General features: G+C 43.9%; 1 protein-coding gene across 1 annotated transcript in view; it reads right to left on the bottom strand.

Annotated features, from left to right (window-relative positions):
• Positions 1-26,202, bottom strand: part of LOC124722040 — a 1,041,203-nt gene that overhangs the window by 693,777 nt on the left and 321,224 nt on the right. The window contains exon 4 of the mRNA XM_047247232.1: positions 16,977-17,024. Within this exon, the coding sequence (XP_047103188.1) occupies positions 16,977-17,024 (48 nt within the window). The remainder of the gene's footprint in view (positions 1-16,976; positions 17,025-26,202) is intronic.

Below are 26,202 nucleotides of genomic sequence, written 5' to 3' on the forward strand. Positions count from 1 at the left end.
TTTCAGGGACTAAAAAAGGAATTTAAAGTACAAATAACTAAAATGACTGTAGTAAACGTGATTATAAAATTTAATTTGTACATTTCATCAAATGAACCACAAATTGTTGTAAAGCATGTCTACATCTACATTTACATTAAACGAAACTCAAAGCCTTTCACTTCTCAAAATTGGGAAAAACTGAGTTGTACCACTTTGGCTCTCAGCGGCTCATATGTAGGTATATATGAACGCGTTTTGTAGCGGGGGTCACTAACGCACGCCTGTGTGATGGCGCTCGGCTCGAAGGGAATCCAGATGGGATCCTGGTGGTGGGTGAAATTTTCACTTGCAGTATTTGGCCGGAAGAGAGGTAGTGGTGGTGTAAAGTTCGTGATCATCAGTCTTTGCGCCAATGTCCTGCATTAAAATACAAATCTCTTCTCAGTGTCTCATGAAGTGACGGTATGTGACTCAATTAGTGGTAACCTGTCCGTCGGCTGGAGACGTTAAGATCGGCGGTAGGTGGCAGGGCACTGACTTCACTCTCTCCCTTCCATTTATCGACAACAACATAAACCCATCACTACACTGTGCAAGCAATCGTCATAGTCATCCACACTACACGGGTACACACTAGACACTTCATAACAGGTCGGAGGTAGGGAATGGCAAACCACCTCTAACGGGCGATGCAGGGTTCCTGCGTCTGCTCTCCCTGCGCTCATACGATGAGTATACTTTGACATGAAGACGGCACCAGAGACATGGTGAGAGAAATTTCATATGTATCTAGTGGAAAGGGAAATGAGTTAAGAGACTGAGTACATCCGCTGAATTAAGAGACATATAGTAGACTGAGATTGCGAGTCGGCTAAGAATATCACAAGACGTTGCTCATACAAGTTCCATCTAAGAAGTAGAGTGTCAGAGGCTTACCCGCTGTGTAAAGTTTCACCTAATATATACATAAATGCAAGCACATCCGCATGTTTTTACTATGGAAACAATATATAAAGTGTCGCTAAATATTCAAATATTCTTCTGCATAGAGGGAGCTGACAGCACGTTACTAATGAAAACATTAATGTTATGGGAAACGTTAGCAATTTGAAGATAGGCATGAATACCCGGATCCGGTTACAGTATTGAAATAAAGTATTTTAAAAGTATCTGTGCTGGTTGCGTTATTCACCAACAGTTTAGGTGGAGATCGGCAGCGCAACTTACAGCAAAGTACAATGTTGGAATTATTCATTCGCTTGATGTGGTGTAGTGTTACATTACGAAACAAAGTGTGTTTGGTGTGTGTAGTGTGTGCCATGACTCGGTATGAGAAATTCATGAACAGTGGAGCACTAGCCTTTTACGTTATTAAAAACTTCTTTGCACAACTGTATTGTGTACTAGGAACAAACCGAATGAGGTAGCACTGTTGTAAACAGACTAAACTTGTATTGGGAAATGTGGAGGCCCCAGTGTTCATTCGACCACCATAATGTAGGTTTCTCATGGTGTCCCTAAATAACTTCAGGCAAATGCTGGAATGGTTCCTATCATGAGGCCGCCGTCAAACTAGACACATTCGAGCGTAAACGCTTTAATACATGAATTACGTTATTTTTGTCGTTCTTAAATTTTAATACCAAGTCATATCTAGTATCCTTGTGAAAGAGATTTACGAGCGAATAAAAGTAGTATTTCTAATACTACAGAGTCTATTATAAGTTGTTGCAAATGGGTTCCGAAAACAGCCTTGCCATAACGTGATCCATTGCTGAAAGAACCACTTCGTCGGGCACGATTTCGCTTGACATTGGAGCATCATAATTGAACAATGAAAACACATTAACACATCGGATGAATCACGATTCCTATTACATCATGTTAATGCTTCTTTCAGGATACACCTGATCTAGAGGTGTACCGTGACGTATGCAGGGGATATCTGCGAACACAAGCTCAGATTTCACAAGGAATATATAGGAACTGACGTGTGCAAGGGGCAGCTGATACCGTCTACCTCCAGCAACATACGCAGATGATGCAGCAGTTGCTGCCTAAGGGAGAACTTTTGAGAAGGTAGAAGAAAAACTTACAGCAGATCTTAAGACACTATGTGGCTACTATGATAATAACTACCCGAAGCCAAACCCTTCAGAGACACAAGTGTGTGTATTCCACTTACGAAACAGAGAGGCCAGGAGGAAACTGAGCATAGCCGGGAGAGGTCAATAACTAACACACTACGATACTCGAAAATATCTTGGAGTAAAGTTGGACCGTTTCCTCATCTTCAAAGACCACTACACAGATACGAAAATGAAAGTCCGTGCTAGAAACAATATTATTCGAAAACTGACAGGCAAAAACTGGGGAGAACATCTGGATGTCCTCCGCACATCTTCCCTTTCTTTGTGCTTCTCCGCTGGAGAACATGCAACATCCGTAAGAGAACTCCAGTCATGCCATATAGGTAAATATTCCCCTAAACGAAACAGGACGCATTATGACAGGCTGCCTGCGAGCAACCCCGGATGACAAAATCTATTATCTCTTGGACGTAGCACCTCCAGATATCCGAAAGAGAACTGGAGCTGAAAAAGAAAAAAAGAAGCAGGAGGTAGACCCAAGACATCTCCTGTTTGGACATGAAAATTAGTCACCAAGACTGAAATCGAGAAGAAGTTTCCTGCAGACAACACAACCAATTCTGACACCACCTTCAACGCGTGGAATACAACTGTGCGGTAGAACAACATCAGAGGAATATTCAGATGACCCCAAAGAATAACTTGCTGCAAGTAATGCACATGGAAAGTCCTTAGAAGACTGAGAACTGGAGTATCTCAGTGTAATGTAAACATGAAGAAATGGGGTTACATTTCAGAGGATGAGCTATGTAAGTGTGGTGAACCTCATGGCCACCAGCACCTACTGAACTGCCTATGATAAGGCAGTTCGTACAGCGGAATTCTGGCATAATATCATATGTATATATTTTGTAGTTCTTGGATGTATATATATATTTATTTATATATATATATATTTATTTATTTATACGTGTCCAGAATATATATATATTCTGGACACGTATAAATAAATAAATACACCAAGAAATTTTAGAATGCACATTGTACGAATTTCAGCTTTCTTGTCAAAGATTGAGAAATACGAAAACAGAAAGAAGGAAGGCAGGGGTTTTAACATCTTGCACTTACATTTACACCTACACTTGGAAAATCAATGTAAATTATCTATCAGAATATACCATATAAGAAGGTGTCCACTCGAAGTGTTCACGGATTGAGTATGGGAACAATTACTGATGACTAGATGCTTATATTTTTCAGCAAGATGTTAAGCTTCTTTCTTAAAGTGCCTGCCATTCCAGGTTTTGCAGCATTTTTTATGCTCACCCAACAGTAGAAAAAGGCTTGTACTTTGGTGGTTTCCGTGTTTATTTAACCGAGTGAGATGGCGCACTGATAGGACACTGGATTCGGGTTCGGGAGGGCGGCGGTTCATATTCCTGCCTGACTGTCCTGCTTTAGGATTTTTGTGATTTGCCTTGTCGTTGAAGGCGAAGGCCGGGATGTTTCCTTTGAAAGCCATCCCTCGCCAGTCCTAAAGTGTGCTGTGTCCCTGATGAGCTAACCATCGACGACTCGTTAAACCGTGATGTTCCTACCTTCCTTCCTTTGTCTTTGTATAAGGTCGATGCTCTCTCTTAGACCAGTCTGATATGATCGGTGCGCACTTGAACAAAATACCGGTATAGATCGTGAAATAGCATTATAAGCACTTCTCTCTTACATTACCTGCATTTTCTCAGTATCCTACCTATGAAATGGGGCTTGCCACTTATTGCACCTACAGATGGGTGTCTCCCTTCTTTACACTTTATATCCTTGAAGTTAACTGAAGTTAAAATCTTCTGGGTTATTAGGCCGCGTCATGTTTCTTCTAAAATGTTCGACGTTTCGACCCTTTTGCTGGGATCTTCCACACGATCTTTTGGTGTCCACTACAGCTAGATCACTGTCAGAGACGAGTGTCGCGTCCACTTACAAAGGGGGAATTTTCTGGCGTTCGTGCTGGAGAAGTGATATTATTGGTTAAAACTCATACGGCTACCATTGGTAGGCCATAGTCGTAGGCTAATACAGAAGAAGGGGCGTTGGTAGCTCATCTCCTGTGGATACCATTGGCGGTCATCGTCATTGGATTTCTACTACACGACTGATGGTAGTTGTTATTCATTACTCGTGTAGTAAAGGGCTATACACATTGACTTTTTGTTAATTGCACCACTTTACATTCGTCTAAATTTAGAGCTAGATGACAGTTTTTGAATTAGGCTCATACACACTACCGTAAAAAAATTCAACACCGTCAAGGACAACATCATTTTCTTGACAGGAGTATATAATAAAGAAAGTACACCAAATGAAACATGTCACAGTAAAGGTTTCCGAAACAATCGCATCAGTACACTGTGCACCCCTCTCTGGTGGCAAAGAAGACGTGTATTCTCACACACAAACGATTATAAAAGTGTCGAATGGCATTCTGCGAGAGGTTGTCGCCGGCCGCTGTGGCCGAGCGGTTCTAGGCGCTTCAGTCCGGAACCGCGCTGCTGCTACGGTCGCAGGTTCTAATCATGCCCCGGGCATGAATGTGTGTGACGTCCTTACGTTAGTTATGTTTACGTAGTTCTATGTCTAGGGTACTGGTGACCTCAGATGTTAAGTCCCATAGTGCTTAGAGCCATTGGAACCATTTTGAGAAGTTGTCCCAAACATCTTGCGACTTTTCTTGCAATTTTTCATCGGTTCCTGCTAGCCTTGGAGAACCAGTAGGTTTATTGTTTCATAATGTCCCATACGTGTTCAGTTGGTGAGAGATCTGGTGATCTTATTGCACGCCGCGAAGAGCTCGTTGAGTCGCAGTAGCCGTCTGTAGTCGTGCACTGTCCTGCTGATAAGCACATCAAGTTCCTGTCGAAGAATAGCATTAGCTAGGGGATGACAACCTGTGCAATGTAGTGGGTACTGTTTACTCTATCCTTCAAAAACACCAGATGTTATCACACGATGAAGTCTGGGATTCTGCCCGTATACTATGAGCGAATGCATTCTGGAATAGGCAGCACACCAATCGTATACAGACAAAACTTAATCTCATCACTGAAGACAACAGAGCTCCATTCCAAAGAAAATGGTTCAAATGGCTCTGAGCACTACGGGACTTAACATCTATGGTCATCAGTCCCCTAGAACTTAGAACTACTTAAACCTAACTAACCTAAGGACAGCACACAACACCCAGCCATCACGAGGCAGAGAAAATCCCTGACTCCGCCGGGAATCGAACCCGGGAACCCGGGCGTGGGAAGCGAGAACGCTACCGCACGACCACGAGATGTGGGCGCTCCATTCCACCTCTTTTACGACACCAGAGTAGCCAGTGCTGGTGGTAGACTAGCCAGAGGCACATGTGATCGTTGTCGTGCTGCTAGCAGACGGTTCCCAGTGGTCCCTGGTTAGACAGCAGGTGCAACATGAGCCCGGATTTCGTTCTTGGATGATGTTCGGTAGGCACCGCTGCTTGCATAATACGTCAATCTTGTCTTGCGTCTGTATTACGCGGACGTCAATAACCTCGTCAACAGGTGTGCGAATATTGCACAGACCACTGTTGAAAGCAACAAAACACCACTGACACACTGTGTCCAACATGTGCAGAAATCCGTCGATGCGTCCATGCAGTTTCCCGCAGGCCGACGATGCGACTCTGTTCAAATGGCTGAAGCTGTTTAAAAGGAGTATTTACACGTCGGTGAGGCGTGGTTGTACCCTAGAATGAATATTGAAAACAGTGTTCACCTCTGAGCTCAGCAGAGTTACTGCCTGCGGAATCAAAACAGAAAGATCGCCCGTGACCGTGAAAAATGAATCACTGACACTAAAACCCCTCAGCATGCGCATGTTGTACCCTGCTACCTGTGAACGCAGTCCTTGAGAGTGTGGTATTTTTTCCGGCAGTATCTATTGCCAACATGTAAACGCATACTAATACAATTTTTATCGGTTAATATCGCGTTACAGATAACCGCATCACTTATGAAGAGAACGAATTTTCCACTGCAGTAAAGGTTGTAATCTCTCACTCTTCGCTGAATCATATCCGAAATTATGTCAGTGACTCTCAGTGACTAAATGCTCTAGATCATTCGCTGTATTGTTCCTGTCATTGATAGTTCTAAATATATGCAAAGTACTCGTTAAATACCTTGTGTGAGCCGATTATCTTTAACAGACGTCGATGTTGTACCGAATTTAAAGTATTTCGAAAATCTAGGAACATCGACTCCTTCTCTTTGCTTTTATTTACGGCTTTCAGAATGTCGTGTATGCAGAGTTCTAGGTCGAAATCCATATGGTTGTGACCCATAAGATAAATCTGTTCTATGTAGAAAATCCTATTTGACTTCAGAAATTTTATATACTGCTGCTACAGATCGATGTGGGTTTCTAGTTCTGTTCTTCAGTTTTACTTCTCTCTTTCTTTATTGATGGATAATTGCGAATTATGTGACCCGTATCAATCGCTGTGAACAGCACTATGCTAAAGGAATTGGAGGTTAACAATTTTTAGGAGTGGAGCTAATTCGCTGTGTTTCGATAGATAGAGGCAAAGTTCTCTGAATGAATGGTATTGTTTCTACATCTCCAACATTTATAACCCACGTATACATACCCTAAAAATAGTTACGGAGCCAACAAATCTTCATTCACTGCGCGGGATTAGCCGAGCGGTCTAAGCGCTGCTGTTGTGGACTGTGCGGCTGGTCCCCGCGGAGGTTCGAGTCCTCCCTCGGGCATGGGTGTGTGTGTTTGTCCTTAGGATAATTTAGGTTAAGTAGTGTGTAAGCTTAGGGACTGATGACCTTAGCAGTTAAGTCCCATAAGATTTCACACACATTTGAACATCATTCACTTTGCATTCTTAATAGTATGTCACTCACGTTTGGCTTTAAATTTACAAGTCTTACGCTGCTCCGATGATTTGCTCGTGATGTGTATGTTCCACTGATCATCAGGCCACGACAGGGCAGCCGGTTACGCGGCGAGAAACCCGAGTTCGAGCCATATTTACCATATCGCAATCAACCGGGGACAGAAGAAGAAGAGGACGTTTCGAGGACAGCAACTGTGTGCCACCACATGAGACATCCTTGCGGGTTCTCTGGTGACGATGGCCAAGATCCAAACAAATGGCTGAAGGTATAGCTGAAGGTATAGCCAAATTTAACAAATGCGATGACACCGTGTGTTTGGCTAACGTATTTTTTCTACTTGGAGGGCACTGCCAAGCAGTGGTATGAGAACAACGATTAGAAGTTCAAAAGCTGGGAAGTATTCCAGGAGGAGCTGCGCAAGTATTTCGGCGACACACAACGACAGAGTGCAAGGCTGAAGATAAATTAAAGAGCAGGGCACAGCGTCCAGGAGAAACTACAGCATCCTACATTCAAGACGTCTTGGAGCTGTGTAAAATAGTGGATCCTAGAGAGGAGGAAGATAAGGTGGCACATCTCATGAAGGGTGTTGCTGAGGACATGTATCAAGCCCTATTCCTGAAGGAGGTTTCGACAGCAGACGACTTCATAAAATGCTGCCAGTATATCGAGACAATGCATAAAAAAGGAATTACACGCAAGAAGTTTGTGATGGAGGAAGCTACTGATTTCACAAGTGTTCTTCGTCAGATAGTGAGAGAGGACGTTCAGAAGGCACTTGGATTGCACGGCGAGCAAAAAACCGAGACGCTTCAAGAGGTCATAAGGGTGGAAGTGGAACAGACATTGAACCCAATCTCTCGTACTTCACTTCCCTTTAAAACGGTGAAAAAGTCGAGACCCAGCCGCATGAGGAACCTGTTTGGGCACCAAGAAAGACTGACGTCTGGAGGACCAAGGATAATCAACCAGTACGTTTCCACTGCGGACGACCTTGACATGTGGTGCGCTATTGCCCCAGAAGACAGCAGATCGATCTTAGCCGACGCCAACTCCGGGAAGACGAAGATGAACAAGAAGATGTGGGTGCAGGAAGACGTAGGTTACCATCCCCGCAAGCTAGCCGCTGGAGAGGACGCTCCCCAACACGCCGATCAAGGTCTCCATCACCGTTTAGAAGCTCCAGTCCATCACCTAGCCGCTGCAACCTGGAAAACTAAAGGGTGCGACCTTCGTTGGAGGTGAGGCCGCCGAAGAGAAAAATCCTCCGCCGTCGATCACTACAAAAATGATAGGAAACTACATCGATATCCTCATGGATGGCTCAAGCTCTTGTGGACTCTGGAGCATCATATTCAGTCTTTTCAGAGAAGTATCGTCGCCAGTTGCAGAAAACCGTATTCCTCGACAGCAAAACATCTCTGCTGAAGGTGGCTAACGGGAAATATGTAAAACCTACAGGAAGATGTACCACTCGTATGGGTATAAGTGGCCATATACAGCCCTTAGAATTCGTCGGTTTACAAGAGTGTGGTCATGACGTCATTCTCGGACGGGACTTTTTAAAGGCTTCTCAGGCAATTGTAGACTGTGGTCGCTCGAAGATTGTACTAGACGAGATGAGATACTGTGGACAGGAAGATGTTCATCCGAGTGTGTCGAGATTATGTGTGCTGGATGAAGTGATCATTCCTGCAGTCAGCGCTAGGAAGGTAACTGTCACATGCCATGCCATGCATCAACCCATGGATCTTGTTGTGGAATGTAAGAGAAGCATACCACTGAAGAATAACTTGGTCATCCCAGCCTCTGTCGTCTCGTTTAAAAACGGATTCGGTGAATTGTGGATAGTTAACTGTCACCGAGGATCGCATATCCTTCCAGGACGCATGTGCGTAGCAAACGCTGAGCCGTTAATTGAAGAACAGCTGAGCGTCATAGAAATCTCCCATGCCGAGTCTATGGGCGAAATTAGCGCTACCACTGCGACACAAGATCTTCTAGCTCGACTATCACCAGATACCACTAAGGAACAACAGAAGAAGCTACTTGCCATTCTGCAAGAGTTCTCTGGATTTTTCAATCCACAGGTGAAGAGAAAATTAGACAAATCGACGGTGAAGCACCGGATTAGCACTGGAGACCATCGGCCAATAAGCCAAAGATCATACCATGTGTCAGCAATGGAACATCGAATAATTCGCGACGAGGTAGAGAAAATGATGAAGAATGACATCATTCAGCCTTCGCAGAGCCCATAGTCGTCACCAGTGGTTCTCGTCAGGAAGAAGGAGGGCAGTTGGCGCTTTTGTGTTGATTACAGGAAGCTTAATAAGATAACTAAAAATGACGTTTACCCTCTTCCACGAATTGATGATACACTAGATTGTCTGAAGGGGGCTAACTTTTCTCAACCATGGACATGTACTCGGGATACTGGCAAATCTGAATCGATGAGGGTGATCGTGAGAAAACTGCATTCATCACCCCTGAGGGCCTGTATGAGTTTTAGGTAATGCCGTTTGGTTCGTAAAATGCACAAGCAACTTTTGAAGGGATGATGGATAATCTTCTACGTCACCTGAAGTGGACGATGTATCTTTGTTATTTAGATGACATTATAGTGTTCTCAGAGACATTTGATGAACATATAAAAAGACTGAGGGCCATTTTTAAGTGTCTCCAACAAGGCGGACTGAAACTTAATCCAAGAAAGTGTCTGTCTGGAGCAAAAGAAATCAAAATACTTGGACACCTTGTATCAAAAGGTGTACGGCCAGACCCAGAAAAGGTGAGATCTATAACAGAATTCCTTATTCCTAAAAGTATTATAGATGTGAGAAGCTTCCTCGGATTATGTTCTTACTGCCGTCGTTTTATCGAAAACCTTTGTATCAAAGCCAAGCCACTCCAAGATTTGTTAAAAGCTGATGCTAAATTTATCTGGGGTGATTTTCAACAAGATTCTTTTGATGTGCTGCGAAAAGCTCTGACGACTGACCCTGTACTTGGTCTGTATGATGAGAGAGCACCCACAGAACTATACACAGATGCCAGTGGGTATAGGATCGGTGCTATTCTGGTGCAAATTTCGGATGGAAAAGAGAAGGTTGTAGCCTATGCTTCTAGGGCACTTACAAAAGCCGAGAGAAACTATTCAGCTACAGAAACAGAATGTCTTGCTGTGATCTGGGTCATGTGCAGATTTCGACAGTATCTCTGTGGAAGGCCATTCACAGTTGTTACAGACCATCATTCACTTTGTTGGCTGACAGGTCTTAAGAATCCAACAGGACGACTCGCCAGGCGGGTACTACGTCTTCAAGAGTATGACATTACCATAGTTTACAAAAGTGGAAGAAAACACCAAGATGCCGACTGTATCTCAAGAAACCCTGTGAAAGACTGTCAAGACTTTGATGAAGATAGTGACCGTCTCGCTGCACTCCAGGATCTCTCTCCTGAGCAGAAGAAGGGCGCCAAGATATCTCAAATTATGCTTGCCTTAAATCGGTCAGAGGATGTGACAGGACAATAAACGGTAGTTAATGGATTACTTTGCAAGAAAAACTTTGATCCGTTTCGAAAGAGGTGGCTAACAGTGATTCCTAAACACATGCGCTTAGATTTCCTACCGAAGTTCCATGACACATCTGAGGCCGGACATTTTGGACACATTACTCATCACATGACGACTGCCTACCATCCGCAAACTAACGGGCTTACTGAACACTTCAATAACACCTAGACCGACATGCTATCAATGTTCGTCAATGTTGAGCAGAGGAACTGGGATGAGGTGCTACCTTTCGTGACGTTTGCCTACAACACTGCCAAACAAGACGCCACAGGATTTGCGCCATTTTTCCTGGTGCATGGGCGTGAGGTGACTACGACGACGAACACTGTGTTTCCGTTACATCCTGATGACGTGGACGACGACTACATCGGCCAGGTGTTAACCAGAGCTGAGGAAGCTCGGCAGTCCGCTCGACTTCGCACGCTGCAGGCTCAAGAAAACGATCGGTGAAGATATGACGCGAGCCATCACCCTGTTGTCTACAAGCCTGGTGACCTCGTCTGGATCTTCACTTCTGTTCGGAAGGTTGGTCTCCCTGAGAAGCTCCTCAGGCGCTACTTTGGATCCTATAAGGTTGTAAAACAGTTGTGTGATGTTACTTATCAAGTTGAGATTTCGACCCCGACGCAAGAAGACGAAAGATCAGAGATACGATCCACGTCCTTCGAATGAAACCCTACAACGATCCTGCCACCCAGGGTAAAGTCAAAGCTCCAGCGACAGGCAACAAGCGGAAAGGTGACGAAGAGCGTAGCGGCAAAAGAAGTTATAAGAAGATCACCGCCAGGGCGAGCATCAGTCATCGGGAGTCGGAGTATGCAGGACCAATGACTCGTTCCCGGACTAGGATGACGTAACACCGAGACCCTGTTCGCTTAAGGACGGAGCAGTGTGGCAGATGAAGCTGAGTAGCACCGTAGTGTAGTGGTTACGATACTAAGCTATTGCATCGAGGATCGTGAGTTCAAAACTCACATGGGCTATGCAATTTTAATTTCTCTATTCGGTTCGAGTACCTTCTAGAAGTCTCCACAAATGACAAGAATTATTGTGCTGGAATGTTCTGTAGCTGTATATATACTTTGTGTGTTCTGGCCGGAGGCAGTTCGCTCCGCGCTCTTGTATGTGCAAGTGCTGAATAAACCTTCGTTAAGTAAAGTTAGTGTTCGTCGTTCATCTAATTACACCTTCTTCTACGTGACAATATAGAGATGGGACGTTTACTACTTCTGAGATACTGGTAGTATGTACGTATCTCATGATAAATAAAATAAAGCAAACTATCGCTATTTATTTCCTTAGAATATTGGTTTAACTGAGCTGCTGACCTAAGCGAAGACTTACTATAAGTGCGATGTCAGTTCCTCATCCACTGGTTTACGCTTTCCATTAAATTTTGTACTTCAGTGAAACGATCAATAACTTATGTAAACTGGTGCACTGGTGTTGCAAGCGACCTGGAAAGGCACGTTGTTGGACATACACTCCTGGAAATTGAAATAAGAACACCATGAATTCATTGTCCCAGGAAGGGGAAACTTTATTGACATATTCCTGGGGTCAGATACATCACATGATCACACTGACAGAACCACAGGCACATAGACACAGGCAACAGAGCATGCACAATGTCGGCACTAGTACAGTGTATATCCACCTTTCGCAGCAATGCAGGCTGCTATTCTCCCATGGAGACGATCGTAGAGATGCTGGATGTAGTCCTGTGGAACGGCTTGCCATGCCATTTCCACCTGGCGCCTCAGTTGGACCAGCGTTCGTGCTGGACGTGCAGACCGCGTGAGACGACGCTTCATCCAGTCCCAAACATGCTCAATGGGGGACAGATCCGGAGATCTTGCTGGCCAGGGTAGTTGACTTACACCTTCTAGAGCACGTTGGGTGGCACGGGATGTGCATTGTCCTGTTGGAACAGCAAGTTCCCTTGCCGGTCTAGGAATGGTAGAACGATGGGTTCAATGACGGTTTGGATGTACCATGCACTATTCAGTGTCCCCTCGACGATCACCAGTGGTGTACGGCCAGTGTAGGAGATCGCTCCCCACACCATGATGCCGGGTGTTGGCCCTGTGTGCCTCGGTCGTATGCAGTCCTGATTGTGGCGCTCACCTGCACGGCGCCAAACACGCATACGACCATCATTGGCACCAAGGCAGAAGCGACTCTCATCGCTGAAGACGACACGTCTCCATTCGTCCCTCCATTCACGCCTGTCGCGACACCACTGGAGGTGGGCTGCACGATGTTGGGGCGTGAGCGGAAGACGGCCTAACGGTGTGCGGGACCGTAGCCCAGCTTCATGGAGACGGTTGCGAATGGTCCTCGCCGATACCCCAGGAGCAACAGTGTCCCTAATTTGCTGGGAAGTGGCGGTGCGGTCCCCTACGGCATTGCGTAGGATCCTACGGTCTTGGCGTGCATCCGTGCGTCGCTGCGGTCCGGTCCCAGGTCGACGGGCACGTGCACCTTCCGCCGACCACTGGCAACAACATCGATTTACTGTGGAGACCTCACGCCCCACGTGTTGAGCAATTCGGCAGTACGTCCACCCGGCCTCCCGCATGCCCACTATACGCCCTCGCTCAAAGTCCGTCAACTGCACATACGGTTCACGTCCACGCTGTCGCGGCATGCTACCAGTGTTAAAGACTGCGATGGAGCTCCGTATGCCACGGCAAACTGGCTGACACTGACGGCGGCGGTGCACAAATGCTGCGCAGCTAGCGCCATTCGACGGCCAACAACGCGGTTCCTGGTGTGTCCGCTGTGCCGTGCGTGTGATCATTGCTTGTACAGTCCTCTCGCAGTGTCCGGAGCAAGTATGGTGGGTCTGACACACCGGTGTCAATGTGTTCTTTTTTCCATTTCCAGGAGTGTATTTCTCGTGTATGTTCAGAAAGAACAATGATGACTGTCAACCGAATTAGAGACTGTTGCTGTCGCCAGGCCAAATGAAAAAGTAACGTGTATCCCGTGGCTGCTATGTCGTCAGATTTTGAATTAGTAGTCAGTGTGAAAGTCGAGCTCAGGAAGGGGAAAATGCAAAAATCAGTGTATTTGATCGCTCTCGTAGTGGAGAGGACGAGATTCCATGTCCAGGAGGTTGCAATGATGGATCAAATTCCACTGGCCATTGCGAACTAAACTCTGGAAACATCCGTCTACAGCAATATGACTGTAGTAGATGCCTGGAAGTATGTGATGGTTCCTTTTCTGCCCTACGAGGAGGAAGGAGGTTCAAATCTGCGTCTGACTGGGCTTCAACTCAGAGAAATCGGTCGACAAAATGAGGTTCCTCTAACTTAACGGCAGGAAGAAGGTCGCAACCTGATTTAGAAGCATGTTACTCTTGCATACTATTAAACTGTGGATAAATATGAACCACATTAAGCTGTCACGGGGAAGGGAAGCACTTTATGGTGATCTTCAACATAAGGTAGACTGAACCCGACAGTAGCACTTTGTCATATCCGTTTACGTAACTGGACTTAAGCTACAAGTTGTTAAAGACCAGACTACATTTTGAAACTTTTTTTGATCTAATACTATCTCGCGATCTGCTGATGATCAGTCCGAAGGCTGCTTCTCCATTCAGCAAACACTGTGATGCCAATTCTCTTTGTAATGCTCTTGCGTTTACATGGATGTATAGGATAATTAATCAGTGAAGAAGTTTAAAAATCTGTAGCCACGTTTTTCTTTATTGGCCTCCAAGTGTTTTACATTAGATGCGAATAAGAACTTGTCGCGTGTAAATGTGTCCTTTATTATGCAACTTGTACGTAACATGAATTTTAGTTGTTAATGAAACCTTTTTAAAGAGAGCTAAATACTGAACAGGTATCTGAGACGAACAGCTACCCTCTCCGCCACTGAAGGCATAAAATTGACTTGTCATTCCACTTCTGTGTAAGTTGAACTAGATTACAAAGGTCGCCAATTTTAATAGCATAATAGAGTTTCTAAGATTATCTCTGCAAACATTTAATATAGCACTGCCGATCAGTTGGGACGTTTAACGTCTGTCTTCTTAATGGTTGCCCGCAGTTATAAATAATAAATTTAATTTACGGACGAAGTATATTTGGTACTGTGAGAGGAAAAGCAAGTACCTCTGAAAGCTATGTGGAAAATTTCCAGTGTGACAGTTTTTATAAGCGTATGCCATGTTTTCGGTCAACAGCTTAAAAATTAACTGAAAGCCGTTCAGTAATTTGCACAGGCTAAATTACTGAAAAAATAATCATAATGGTTAAGCGATCACATGCAGTGGAGACTGCAATGCCTTAATAAATTGGCCATACCTTTATCGATCTGGTGCAACCATCCTGAAATATCCGCTTTCCTGTTTGCCCTCCCAATGCGAACGGGGTCTGGGAAGCGGTGCGTGGATTCTGTGACTCTTACTTCCATCATGGATCTGGTGTCCTGCTTTTCAGTCATCGTTGGGCCACAACTAGCCCGCTGAAGCCACGTGCTTCTCACGATGTTTATAATCCAATGTCTCTTTCAGCCTCCTCCCCTTTCCACACCGCACGTTTCCTAGTTTGGCCCTTTTCGTTACTGATCTTTTCCTAAAGTTAAATAGAATCAAGTAATTTCCAGCTAACCCTCTTCTCGAGTCAATAAATTACTAGTTCTGTGCGACTTTATTTATGACCATACTGTATTTCGCAGACGTAAAGACAGAACAGGAAAATTCTCACAACCAGAATTACGGCAGTTCTTTCGGTATTCATCTAATTTATAATTTAATGTCATTTTAGTTTCCATCAACAAGAGCAGCAAGGTTCACAACAGCTTTTAATTGTACTACCTTGAGAAAGATGGGAGTTACTCGAAAATTTAAACCAGTACATTAATACATACAATAATAAGTGTGAAAGGTTTCTTGAAACAGTGGTATATTCCTATGTGTTGGTACGAAAAGCTTAACTCTGAAATGTGCAAATCATTAGTCCCGGAAATACTTACTGTCAGCTCAGAAAGGTCTTTACAGAGTACTTTTTTTGCTTCCAAGGGCTAGTACATTTCCAAGAGCGGGACCTATCAGTAACTAATCTTTATCACTGAAATGGTACGAATATATAATATAATTCTGGCAGAAACAGCAACCTGTCACGATTAATTCTCTTGATACGTTAATATTCCATAATTAGATTTCCAAGAGTGTGGATTCATTGGCAGATTACGACATATACTGGAATTTGCATCGTACAGAAAAAGCAGAAAATAATCTGCAGATTTGCATCACTCATGATGAGCTGTTTCATCAAATTACAGTTCGCTAGCGGAAAAAAGTATTTGAAGAGAATATATTTCCACTGGTTGTTTTTTCTTCTAGACGTACCCCATGTTTATACTGCAATCGCAGTGTTCATTAGCATCATGAAGAACAAGCTCAAGTTACGTGGTTAATATTTCGGTTTTCACACTAAAATTTCACAAGCGTCGAACTTCATTAATACAGCAGCCGAGTCGTGTGTTCTGTTAATACTTCTTGAGTAATAAATACTGTCAAAAGACTTCTTGTAGATTTTTTTACAATATGTTGAAAATAATATATCTAGCCGCTAAAGCAATTGAGTTATATTTAGATATAAGCTCTAGATGGCTGCCTATTGTTTCGGGACCGAAACAATACTTGTGTAAAAGTACAAGCAGTGTACAACAAGTAGCTGGTAGTAAGGGGTATTGTTTCTCTTCCACCACGAGATAAATTCTGTAGGATATAATAATCTTCTTCCACACTTTCTGAGGCAGCTTTGAGATCACATGCAACGAAAGTGGAAAGTTTGTATACACTTTACATATACACTCGTATTTTCATAATTTCTTTTTAAATAATGAACGCCGTATTAAAATAGCCAAGATAACCAAGAACCTTAGCTAAACAAGAACTAGATGTTCGCTCTAGAGCGGAGGGCATGCTGTACTGCGACTTCCCGACAGAATGTGACGAGCTATAGGTCCAGTTTCGAGCCCAAGGGCGACACTCAATTTTAATCACCCAAAAATTTAATTATTTGTACCCCGTTGTAAGAGGGCATAGCTTCAACTTTGTGGATGAGGATTAATATATGGGGTCATAGGTTTTACGAAATAAAACTTCATTAGTCCTTCTGGTCACCAAAATACGTTTACTAAAATGCCTAGGGACCCGTTAGAGTGATTTGACCTACATTTTAGGTGTAAAAGAAACAAAGCTTGTGTAATTCCAAACAAAAAATTCTTAACTGTTTTTCTGTTTACTGTAAATGAGTTTTTGTTGTAATGGACTGTAAGAAAACTTAGCATGTTGCGGTGCGTACGTATTGAATAACAATAACAACAATAATACTAATAATGGTAGCAATGACTCATTTATCAACTAACCTGTTTTTCCAGGCCTCTTCCGCTGATAACTTTTTCTCCTTTCCATAGCTGCAACAAGAAAATGTTTTCATACAGTTTTCGAATTTTATTCAGGGCATGTAGCATATGTAATGCCGCGTACGGTAATTTCTTTACAATATGGACGTCGATTTTTGCGTACAGACTGTGAGTACTCTGGAATTTACTTGAGGAATCAGTTTAAACATCTCAGACAAATTGTATGATAAGATAAAAATTAAATTTATTTCACGAAATCTGAAAGATCGGAAATATAAAAAGTAAGAGTGATATTTCATAAAATCCATTCATCCTACTCAATTGCGCAGAAAGGGGAAAGAAAGAAATCTCATTAACCATAAATGTTTATTACGCTGTAAAACTTTCAGAAGTCTGTATAATCTAAAGAGACTGACTGACGAGCTCGTTGAATGCTTTTTATGCAAAATAGCGACAAGTGAGTTACGGGGAAGAGAACTTTGAAGGAAAGTTCACCAGGTAGATCACCAGGCTAAATGTCAACTGAATTTCATTTAAACTTGATCGACTCGCGGTATCCAAGATCGCTTAAGAGGCTGAAAAGTTGCTTTTAAATTTTCTTGAATTCGGTTATAAGCATTAATTTTCTCGTCGGGTTCTACCATTCCTTCTTCTTCCACAGCCATTTGAAGCTCTTTACAGTCAACTCAACAAATTTTTCGTCTATTCCAGTGGGACGTAACGGATCACTTTCGCTTCTGTCCGAATTTGGCGCCGAGAGACTTCCAATCTTTTTGTTTTGTTTTTTGTTTTTTATCTTTGGAGATGAGGAAGTGGTTGGGCGAACGGCGTTCCACTTCACATGAAAATCTGCATGCGGCATTCCTCTCGCAGGTAGGATAGCGAAGCTAGTACACCGATACGACACATGTCTCAGTCACCATGATGATAAACCAATCGAATCGTAGCACATCATATTGCGCCTGTTTTAAGTAAGAGACGGTAGCGGGCGCACAGCCTCAGACAATGCCTCAGACGATGAGTTATGGTTATCACATGACAAATGCGGTCGGATCCAGTAGCTAGCTGCAAGTAGTTACGACTGTGGCCGAAAGGTGTCAGCATCATACGGAATACGAAATTATCAAGTAGTTAAAAATGTAAATTTGGGAAACAAAACTATATTTATTGCGACTTTCATTAATTATTGTAGATCTGCTTAATTAATAGTGTAAATGATGGTGTAAATGCGAAGTATTAAATAAATGAATATTGTTATGTGTATCAACTATGTTGAATCATACTCAGGGGAAATTGTAAAGTGCATCTCGCCAATTTATGGTACTGGGGAAATAAGATATATTTTGCGATAATTTTGTTATTTGAAAAGGGAGTTATATTTATAATGGTGGAATTTCTAAAGTTGTTCATTTAGTAGATTGTTCATAAAAGCTATTAAGTTATGATTGGTCAAAGGTAAAACAGACGGGTTTGCGCGGTTTGATACCAATGCTGGATTGGTTGGGATACATATAAGTCAGTCAGAGAGCAGTACGGTGAAGCGTTTTTTGTGAGCGGAAGTATTGCTTTGTGAGCCTAAGGCAGTTCGGATCATAGTCGCGATCATGTTTGGACGTGGATATAAGGAGCTCTGAATAAGTGTAAAAATTTTACGGAGTAGTGGTTAAAACCAGACAGTGAAGTGCCGCAAAGTGGACGCGAACGTTTGTAAAAGACGAACGCGTAAAATTCTCATTTTAATACGTAAACTGTGAATTCTGAATAATCAACATTGCGTGGCAAGTTACACAAGCCGTGACTGCAAACTGAACATTCGTAGTGGTCAAATTGTGTAATATTTGAGCGAGAATTCTCTCACATATAATTCGTTTTTTATCCTTTTCGGTATTAGATTTGGTTCGATGCCATAAGCTGGCTATTACGAATGGCTGTGATTGCGAGTGAGTGCTGAAACTTGAGTTAAGATCAGCACAGACTTGGCAGTGTTTTTTCTATCAAACAAGTGCCAATATATCGAAGTTTTCACTCACAAACTATGTTTCAATTAATCACTCACTTAACTTGATACTGAAAAACATTGGTTGCATCCGTTGTATTCGTATAATTCTACTGGCTCTACTACAGCTTTTTCAGTAGAAAAACATCATCCTTTTTTAACACGATAGGCGTCTTGACCGGGCTGCAGAAGAAAAAATTCACCACAAGGTGAGTGGACATTATTTCAGTAGGACGAGCAAAATTAACCTCGCCGTTGCACCTTTTTAGCACTGATGCGTGTTTCAGTTTTCACCAGTAACAGAAATTGAAAAAAAAAATAACACTCGTAGCTTAACATTGACAACGACTAAGAAGCATCATGTTTAGCTAACTCCAGCTCTACCGTACATCTGAATCATTTTGTGCCATACACAAGCACATGATGACTGAGCAACGACATATGCTCCAAAGAAGTGCACTGCTCTAAATTCGTCGCTATTATGACGTAGAGGCATGTTTCTACCAGCGTCTCTCGTTTGCCGTTTTTATTTCCCTCTTATTTTATTACATTTCTATCATTTACATTTCTCAAAACTTTATTGACCTACTTATAGGCACAGGAACGTTCCTTTTAGCAATTTCATTTCGCTTAACAGGAATGAAGAGTGTAATAAGCAAATCACGATTGAAAATGGGACCAAACTGCGTGAAATGTGTGGAATATTAAACACATACATTCGAGTTGTAATTTTGGATAACGGATAGAAATAACTAAAGCAACAAGCTGCTAGACACGGCACATTTGTTAACATCAAGCTGTTTCACTAAATACGAATTTAAAGTCGAGTTTTACTTGTTTGTAATTAAGTTTTAAATTACAAAATTGTCTTCGCCTTGACTTAAGACGTCTACCCATCTACGCTAGGTGATGCAACATTTCTGCTGACTGTGACCCCTAAGACAAAGACTCGATGGTAGTAGTCGTAAGCGCACTGTATCCGATAAATTTGTTTTGTCTCGTCTCAGTGTGTTGGCATCCGCGAACTGTTATCTTCTTGTTGTGTCTGCTGGAAACGAAACATTTCTGAGAAGCTGGATGTGGTTTTCTTTCGTTCCTGCTATCAATAACTTCTGTGCCTTTCGTGCTGATCTATGACATTTCGATAGAGATCAGTCGTGAGATTTACTGCGCTTCTGCGTGCGTGTGTGTGTGTGTGTGTGCGCGCGCGCGCGAAGAAAAAGCGAGCGAGAGAGAAAAGGCACACGCGTGCGCTTTATGAGTCGGGAAGGTGAGTGCATGTTTAGGATAGCGCTCGTTTTGCCAGTGTGGCTGCTATTCTCGTAGCAAACATCCACGAAATTGGATGAGGGGATCGGAACTAAAAAATCGATATACTGGAAGTGACGTCTTAGAAAAGTAACTAGGCCTGTGATCGCGGACTGCTGTAGGGACATACAAATGAAGCCACAATTTCCTAACACTGGAGCTACTAATTTGACGCAGAGCACAAATATGAGACTTGAGAAAGTAAAACGTCTTCAAGAAAGTTGAAAAGAAACTTTAGTTTTTAACAGTGATCTTCAACATATTTATCTTCTACAGATTAACCTCACCCCAAAGCTGTCAGTCTTAAAAGGAAGTACAGTGTATTATTTTCACATAAAAACATTATACACCGATTCTCAACGGTAGCCAAAGGTTCAATGATGCCGTGCGGGGTAGCCGTGCGGTCTAGGGCGTCTGTCACGGTTCGTGCCCCCCCCCCCCCTTCCCGATGGAGGTTCGAAACCTCCCTCGGGCATGGGTGTGTGTGTTGTCCACAGCGTAAGTTAGTTTAAGTTAGTTGATAGTTTAATTAGTGTGTAAGCCTAGGGACCGATGACTTCTATAGTTTGATCCTTACCTTAAATTTCCATTTCAGTGATGCAGTTGTTGATATAAGGTTCCAGTTATACAGCTGGAACACCAGGAAAGGTAGTAAATAAATAAATTTAGCTTTTGTGCGTGTACAGCATAGTAGAATACTTCATGAAATTGTAACAGATTTGTGGGTATACAGGGTACGAAATTTACGAGGGGCGTTCAGTAAGAAATGCAACAGATTTTCTTACTGAAAACGGGTTGGTTATATTCAGTACTCCAATATACCATATTACCTACACTCATTTCTCCACAAAACCCTATTTTTCAACATAATCTCCGTTCAATGTGACGGCCTTGCACCACCTTACTGGGAGGGCCTGTGCGCCGGCATGGTAGTATCAATCTACTGGTCGACATCAGAGCCAATGTCTTGCTGCACCAGTAACATCCCAATCATGCACGTACTGCTTCCCGCGGAGTGCATCCATCAAAGGCCCAAACAGATAGAAGTCGGTAGCTGCGAAATCCGGGCTGAAGGATGGATGAGGAAGAAACATCCAACGAAGTTTTTTGAGCTGCTCTAGGATGCGCAAACTTGTGTGAGGCCTTGCGTTGTCATGGAGAACAAGAAGTTCGTGTGCAGTTTCCTGGGGATAACACAATATACACTACTGGCCATTAAAATTGCTGCACCAAGAAGAAATGCATATGATAAACGTGTATTCATTGGACAAATATATTATACTAGAACAGAGATATTCACGGAATTTGGGTGCATATATCCTGAGAAATCAGTACCTAGAACAACCACCTCTGGCCTTAATAACGGCTTTCATACGCCTGGGCATTGAGTCAAAGAGAGCTTGGATGGAGTGTACAAGTACAGCTGCCCATGCAGCTTCAACACAATACCACAGTTCATCAAGAGTAGAGCCTGGCGTATTGTGACGAGACAGTTGCTAGGCCAATATTGACCAGACGTTTTCAATTGGTGAGAGATCTGGAGAATGTGCTGTCCAGGGCAGCAGTCAACATTTTCTGTATCCAGAAAGACCCGCACAGGACCTGCAACATGCGGTCGTGCATTATCTTGCTGAAATGTAGGGTTTCACAGGGATCGAATGAAGGGTAGAGCTACGGGTCGTAACACATCTGAAATGTAACGTCCACTGTTCAAAGTGACGTCAATGCGAACAAGAGGTGACCGAGACGTGTAACCAATGGCACCCCATACCATCACGCCGGGTGATACGTCAGTATGGCGATGACGAATACACGCTTCCAATGTGCGTTCACCGCGATGTTGCCAAACACGGATGCGACCATCATGATGCTGTAAACAGAACCTGGATTCATCCGAAATAATGACGTTTTATCATTCGTGCACCCAGGTTCCTCGTTGATTACACCATCGCAGGCGCTCCTGTCTGTGATGCAGCGTCAAGGGTAACCGCAGACATGGTCTCGGAGCTGATAGTCAGTCCATGCTGCTGCAAGCGTCGTCGAACTGTTCGTGCAGATGATGGATGTCTTGCAATCGTCCCCATCTGTTGACTCAGGGACCGAGAAGTGGCTGCACGATCCGTTACAGCCATGCGGATAAGATGCCTGTCATCTCGACTGCTAGTGATACGAGGCCGTTGGGATCCAGGACGGGGTTCCGTATTACCCTCCTGAACCCACCGATTCCATATTCTGCTAACAGTCATTGGATCTCGACCAACGCGGGCAGCAATGTCGCGATACGATAAACCGCAATCGGGATAGGCTACAATCCGACCTTTATCAAAGTCGGAAACGTGATGGTGCGCATTTCTCCTCCTTTAACGAGGCATCACAACAACGTTTCACCAGGCAACGACGGTCAACTGCTGTATGTGTATGAGAAATCGGTTGGAAACTTCCCTCATGTCAGCACGTTGTAGGTCTCGCCACCGGCGCCAACCTTGTGTGAATGCTCTGAAAAGCTAATCATTTGCATATCACAGCATCTTCTTCCTGTCGGTTAAATTTCGCGTCTGTAGCACGTCATCTTCGTGGTGTAGCAATTTTGATGGCCAGTAGCGTATTTCAGAGTTGATAGTTGCATCATGCTGGAGAACATCAAACAGAATGACCATTCAGAGTTCCCGAAGACCATCGCCATCACTTTACCAGCTGAGTTTGCGGTTATGAACTTTTCTTCGGAGGTGAGGTGGTTTGGCGTCACTCTATGGACTGCAATTTTGCTTCCGGTTGGAAGTGATGAACCCATGTTTCGTCGTCTGTGACGATGCTGAACGAAAAATTGTGACTATCAGGCTAGTAAGGCGCAAGCAGTTCGGCACAGATGGTCCTTTGTTGATATTTATGGTCTTCTGTTAGGCGACGAGGAATCCAGCAGGTACACACTTATGAGTGCTCCAACAGAGACGTCTAGTTGAGCAGCAAGATGTTTGATTGTGATCCGTCGATCACCTCGAATGAGAGTGTTCGCACTTTCCAACACTGCAAGAGTCGCAACTGTGTGCGGCCGTTGGCCGGGCTGGCCGAGCGGTTCTAGGCGCGCCAGTCTGGAACCGCGTGACCGCTTCGGTCGCTGGTTCCAATCCTGCCTCGGGCATGGATATGTGTGATGTCCTTAAGCTAGTTAGGTTTAAGTAGTTCTAAGTTCTAGGGGACTGATGACCTCAGATGTTAAGTCCCATAGTGCTCAGAGCCATTTTGTGCGGCCGACCGGCAAGTGGGAGATCGCACGGTGCTTTTTTCCACTTTCAGTCCTCAGTTAACATTATGAAAGCACCTATGAATTACTGCGTTGCCCTGGTTTTCCACCAAAAGAGACTCAATTATAGCTGTCTGCTTGGAACACACCTCCGTTACAGATGCCATTGTGACGGCTACATATGGCCACGCCTCCACCCAGAACTTCACGCAACCATAGGGGCTGAGGCGAGAATATCTCACGATGTCCCACAACAAATTCTGCAAAATTAATGTGTTGCATTACTTATTAAATGCCTCTCGTAGTACACAGCCATTGGCCATAAGACGTCAGAAACGAACGCAACGGTTGCTGTACAAATTATTGGCTGTGTGAACCAGAGGGGATCGTTCTATCTAGCTAGTGTCAGTCCAGATGCTACCAGTAAGACGATGACAAATGCAATGTGATAAAATTCTTTTTCCTCACAGCTTTCACACGCAGATATGTCCATCGTGATCCTGTTCACAGAGCTGGGACTCGTCTGAAAAATGGCATGGTGATACTCGTGTATCCGGTGTTGCCGTTGGCTACACCACTGTTATGTCACCTCTAGTTGTCGCCACTTAAAGATGAACGGACATGATGGTCGTCAAACAGACAGTCCACTGAGGTCTGAAAAATGTTCAAATGTGTGTGAAATCTTATGGGACTTAACTGCTAAGGTCATCAGTCCCTAAGCTTACACACTACTTAACCTAAACTATCCTAAGGACAAACACACACACCCATGCCCGAGGGAGGACTCGAACCTCCGCCGGCACCAGCCTCACAGTCTGTGACTGCAGCGCCTGAGACCGATCGGCTAATCCCGCGCGGCCCACTGAGGTCTCCGTCACTGTGGGTACTTGTATTGCAGCAAGCAAGACCATATTCAATTTCAAGGCACGTGACGTGGCTGTACGATACTGCATGGCTGAACAGATAATATGTCTGTCCTCTCGAGCGCTAGTTGCGTTCTGCACTCGAGATTTTGTATGATTGAAGTGTGGCTCTCATAACCCATCGATTCCATATTCACATGGCAGTCAGGAATTCCGAGCAACATGAGCAGCAATGTCGTAGCACAATAAAGTGCAGGCTCGAAAAGTCCCAATCCTGTCGCATCGAATTCCAGCATTTGCAAGTAGACGTTTCTCCTTCTTATACTGAGCGTAACAGGATCTCACAAATAACCAACGTTCAAATGCGAAATCTGACTAAGAAAACCGGTATGTCATATTTCATTATACAGACTGATTCAGCTACCAATAAAACTTGGTTTTAAGTAACACGCAACGCCTTCAAATACCACACATAAGATTTTCATATTACTCTTGCTCGCTACATGCAATTCACACTGATGAACCAAAACATTATGGCCACCTATTTAGTAGCTTGTTTGTCCGTCTTTGTAACGAAATACATCACTGATTCTACGTATCAGGAATCCTACAGTTTGTTGGTAGGTTTGTGGAGGTACGTGGCATTATATGTCTACGCACAGGTTATGTAATCAGCGTAAATAACTACCCGCTGATTTTCTACGTGGTGAAGCCGGCCGCTGTGACCGAGAGGTTCTAGGCACTTCAGTCCAGAACCGCGCTGCTGCTTTGGTCGCAGATTCGAATCCTCCCCTCTGGTACCGAGGCACAGACAATTACACAGCTGAAAGATGGATGACATGGCCGTCGGGGAAGACATCAAGCATGAAGGGATGCAGGTGGTTCGCTACACGCTTCGAGCCGCCGTTCACCTTGATGACGGCGTTTGTGGATTCGACCATCGACCTAGTGTAGGAAAAATGGGGTTCATCAGAAGAGGCGACACGTTGCCATTGATCGACGGTCGAATCCCAATGGTCCCGTGCACACAGCAGTCGTAATTGACTATATCGTTGGGTCAACATGTGATCAAGCAGGGATGATCTGCTGCAGTGCTCCGTATTCACCAACGTACGATGAACGGTGTGCTACGAAACTCTTGTCTGTGCACCAGAATCGTGCTCTTTCGGCAGAGATACCACAGATTGCCATCTCTCCTAGTTTACTGAGCAACTAGCCTCTGAACCCCACGTTCTGTGACGAGTCGCTGACGTCCAACCATTTAGCACCTAGTGGTAGTTTCCTGTCCTACCTCTTTTCAGTAGATTCTCACGACAGTAGGATGTGAACATTCGACCAGTTTCGCCGTTTTAGAGATATTTCTTCACAGGCTATGCACACTACTGGCCATTAAAATTGCTACACCACGAAGATGACGTGCTACAAACGCGAAATTTATGCGACAGGAAGAAGATGCTGTGATATGCAAAAGATTAGCTTTTCAGAGCATTCATACAAGGTTGGCGCCGGTGGCGAAACCTATAACGTGCTGACATGAGGGAAGTTTCCAACCGATTTCTCATACACAATCAGCAGTTGACCGACGTTGCCGACTTTGATAAAGGTCAGATTGTAGCCTATCGCGATTGCGGTTTATCGTATCGCGACATTGCTCTTCGCGTTGGTCGAGATCCAATGACTGTTAGCAGAATATGGAATCGGTGGGTTCAGGAGAGTAATACGGAACGCCGTGCTGGATCTCAACGGCCTCGTATCACTAGCAATCGAGATGACAGGCATCTTATACGCATGGCTGTAACGGATCGTGCAGCGACGTCTCGA

The sequence above is a fragment of the Schistocerca piceifrons genome, chromosome X (genome assembly GCF_021461385.2).
Source record: "Schistocerca piceifrons isolate TAMUIC-IGC-003096 chromosome X, iqSchPice1.1, whole genome shotgun sequence".
Taxonomy (NCBI): domain Eukaryota; kingdom Metazoa; phylum Arthropoda; class Insecta; order Orthoptera; family Acrididae; genus Schistocerca; species Schistocerca piceifrons.